Source organism: Sciurus vulgaris (assembly GCF_902686455.1).
Source record: "Sciurus vulgaris genome assembly, contig: HiC_scaffold_476_arrow_ctg1, whole genome shotgun sequence".
Taxonomy (NCBI): domain Eukaryota; kingdom Metazoa; phylum Chordata; class Mammalia; order Rodentia; family Sciuridae; genus Sciurus; species Sciurus vulgaris.
In genome coordinates, this window is record NW_027632558.1 from 79,517 (window position 1) to 83,094 (window position 3,578).

The following is a 3,578-nucleotide window of genomic DNA, read 5'->3' on the forward strand; positions in this document are numbered from 1 at the left end:
GGACATTATTATAAAAATGCCTAACTTACAGGAAAAGGACAGAATTTGAAAAGCAGCTAGAGGGAAATAACTGGTCACATTTAGAAGTAAACCATTGTATAATTTCAGCAGATTTTTCAACCCAAATTCTAAAAGCTAGGAGGGCTTGAAATATTTTGCACAAAATTCTAAAGGACAATGTACACTATCCAACAATACTATAACCAAAATTTAAGGTTCATATTCGAGGATAAAATAAAACCCTTCCATGATAAACAAAAGTTAACATAATTCATAGCTTGAAAGTTGAAACTACAAAACATATTCAATAAAATATTTGATGAAGAGGGCATGGAGAAAACATGAAAACCAATCAGAGGATGATACTATGCTAGAAGAATAAAAGGAAAATCAAATTCAACTTTAAAACTGGAAATGAATCAAAATGATAGAAAACAAAATAATAATCCTGTGCTTTAATGGACTCAATTCATCAATCAAAAGTCACAGATTGGATTAGAAAACTAGACCAAACAATATGCTGTTTCCAGGAGACTTAGTTTATAGGCAAGACATACACAGACAGAAGATAAATAGATGGTAAGAAACTTATCTCTCATATGGGTCAATAAGGAAGCAGGTGTTTCTAGTCTTATATCTGATAAAGTGGGATTCAATCCAAAGTTAGTCAAAAGAGACAAAGAAAGTCATTTCATAATGCTTAAGGGAGTTATAAAATAACAAGAATTAACTGTTGTAACTGTGCCCCCAAAATGGAACATCTACATATATCAAAAAAAAACCCTTATCAATATCAAGAATCAAAAAGACCACAGAACAATAATACTCGGTGATTTTAATAACATCTCTCATCATTAGACAGATTATACAAACAAAAACTAAATAAATGTACAGAAGTAAAAAAGTACAATGTAGATTATATATTTATACTTACATTATATTAATATATGTATAACATTTCATGCATCAGTGACTGAATACAATTTCTTCTCATCAGTAAATGTAAACTTTTCTAAAATAGATCATATTTTATTACACAAAGAAACTTTAGGCAATTTTGAAAAATAAATAATACCTTGCATTCTATCAGATCATAATGAAAAATAATTAGAAATAAGGGCTAAGATAAATAAAATTTACCCAAATACATGGAGTTTGAAAAACTCACTAGTGAATGATGAATGGAAAGCAGAAGAAATAGGGGGTGATATAAAAATTACATAGAGGCAAAGGAGAATAATGATGCAAACCACCATAATCTCCAGGACACTAAGAAGTGATTTTAAGAAGAAAGTCCATAAGATTGTACTTTCAATACATCAAAAAACTTTATACATTGAAAGAAAACCCTGAGAGACACCAAATAAATAATCTAACATTGCATCTTTTTACCCCAATACAAAAACAAATCAACACAGAAATCAGTATAACATAGGAAATAGTTAAAATCAGAGCCAAAATCAATGGAATTGAGATTTTAAAAAAAAAGAAAAACTATTTAAAAATCAATGAATAAAAGTTTGTTCTCAGGAAAAAAAAATAAGTAAAATTGATTAACATTTAACCAAGCTAACCAATAGGGAGAAAAAATAATTCATTAAAGTCTATGATGAAAAGGGAAATATCACTGCAGGTACTACTGAAATACAGAGGATTATCAAAAGTTATTTTGAGAATTTATATTCCAATGAGATAGAAAATCTTGAAGATATTGACAAATTGCTAAAGACATATGACATACACTAATTGAACCAGGATTACATAAAAAATGTGAGCAGATTAATTTCAGGTAATGAAATTGAAGATACTATCAAAAGTAACATGAGGCTTCTGTTTAATGCCCTGAGGATTCATTTGATATTTATGGTTCAAAAAAAGTTGTAATGCTGTGCTTGGAACACAGAGAACTAGTTTTTAACTTCTTGCTACCATTATAAATAATAACAACTTGGCCCAGGTTACTGTGACCTCTGATGAATCAAGAAAACAAGTTCTTTTCTCCTCGAGATTATAGCACATTGGAAGACTTTTCGTCTTTTAATAAATGTCCTAGTACTCTGAGTTTCCCTTTCAATTCATTTAATTTGAACAATCTGTCAAAAAGAGCCAATAAACAAACACTCAATTACTTTCGGTTGCATTTTTTAAACCCTCAAATTCCAGACTATAAAAACATCTTGTGTGTCTCCCACCCTGACCATGCTGCTGCTTTTCCAAATGCCACAGGCCACCCATCGACACAAAGTCAGGGGGCTAAGCTGACATGTCTACTTGGAACCAGTAGACAGGAGGGCAATGAGTCCTGACAAAGCACTTATGGACAAAATATAGTTCACCGTGGGGTTGAAGTTCTTCAGGATAAAGAAGGATGTCATGATGATCAGGACCAGGAAGAGGGTGTTGTTATAGAAGATGGAAAAGGTCGTGGCTTTGTGGTCAGCGACTTCATTCTTCTTCCACAATATTCTCTCATCCTTCTCCTTCCGGGACATCTTCCTGTTATCTGCTTCAGAGTGTTTCTGAGTTACTTCTTTGGAAACGGTGTCCACCCTCTTCTGCGCCACTTTGTGTTTGAGAACAAATTTTACCTTGTTATATATAGCGGTTACCAAGTAAGTGTTTACTAGGGTCATCACACAATGCAGAACAGCGGACTGAATAAGATCCATATTCCATATTCTCCAATACAAGTAGATGGGGATGGCTGACACAGTGAACGCATTCCTGAAGAAGAGCGTGGACGACTTGGCCGAGAGTTTGTGGCTGAAATCTTGCAGGAGTAGGTCCTCCTCCAACTCAACACCAGACTTTTAAGGATTCATACCAAACCTTCTTAAATTATTATACAAAAAAGAATAGAAGGAAACTCATTGAAACTCATTCTGTGCAGTTTATATCACTGTGATATGAAAATCAGACAAAGACATATTAAGGAAAGAAAACTTTACACCAATATTCTTGGTGATCATAGATAAAGGATTCTCAATAAAACACTGTCAAATTACATTAAAAAATTAAAAATGTATATACCATGATAAAATGGAGTTCTTCCCAGGGTTGCAAGGTTCTTTTAACATATGGAAATCAATAAACATAATCCATCACATCAATAGACTTAAAGATAGAAATCACATGATTATGTCAATAGCTGCAGGGAAAGCATTTGGCAAAATGCATAATACATTTGTGATCAAAACACTAGAAAAAGTAGGGATACAAGGAATTAAACTCAACATTGTAAAAGCTAAATACACCAACCCCATAGCCAACAGCATTCTAAACACAGAATAACTGAAACCATTACCTCTAAAAAGAGGAACAAGAAAGGTATACCTGCTTTTACAATCTATTCATCATAGTCCTAGAATATCTACTCAAAACAATTAGGCAAAAGAAAGAAATTGAAGGAATACATTTAGGAAAAGAAGTGCTAAACCTATCCCTGTTTACTAACTGCATGATCCTAGATTTACAAGACCCAAAAAATCCACCAGAAATTTGTAGAACTCATAAATTAAATCAGAAAATTAGCAGGATTCAAAATTTATGCTCATAAATAAATTGTACACCTATAATTC

The 3,578-nt window shown here is 32.4% G+C and overlaps 1 protein-coding gene across 1 annotated transcript; it reads right to left on the minus strand.

Annotated features, from left to right (window-relative positions):
* Nucleotides 1-1,847: 1,847 nt before the first annotated feature.
* On the minus strand, nt 1,848-2,766 carry LOC306652702 (translocon-associated protein subunit gamma-like). The gene has a single exon (XM_079125448.1). The coding sequence runs from the start codon at nt 2,667-2,669 to the stop codon at nt 2,268-2,270; it is 402 nt and encodes a 133-aa protein (XP_078981574.1). The 5' UTR covers nt 2,670-2,766; the 3' UTR covers nt 1,848-2,267.
* Nucleotides 2,767-3,578: the final 812 nt, after the last annotated feature.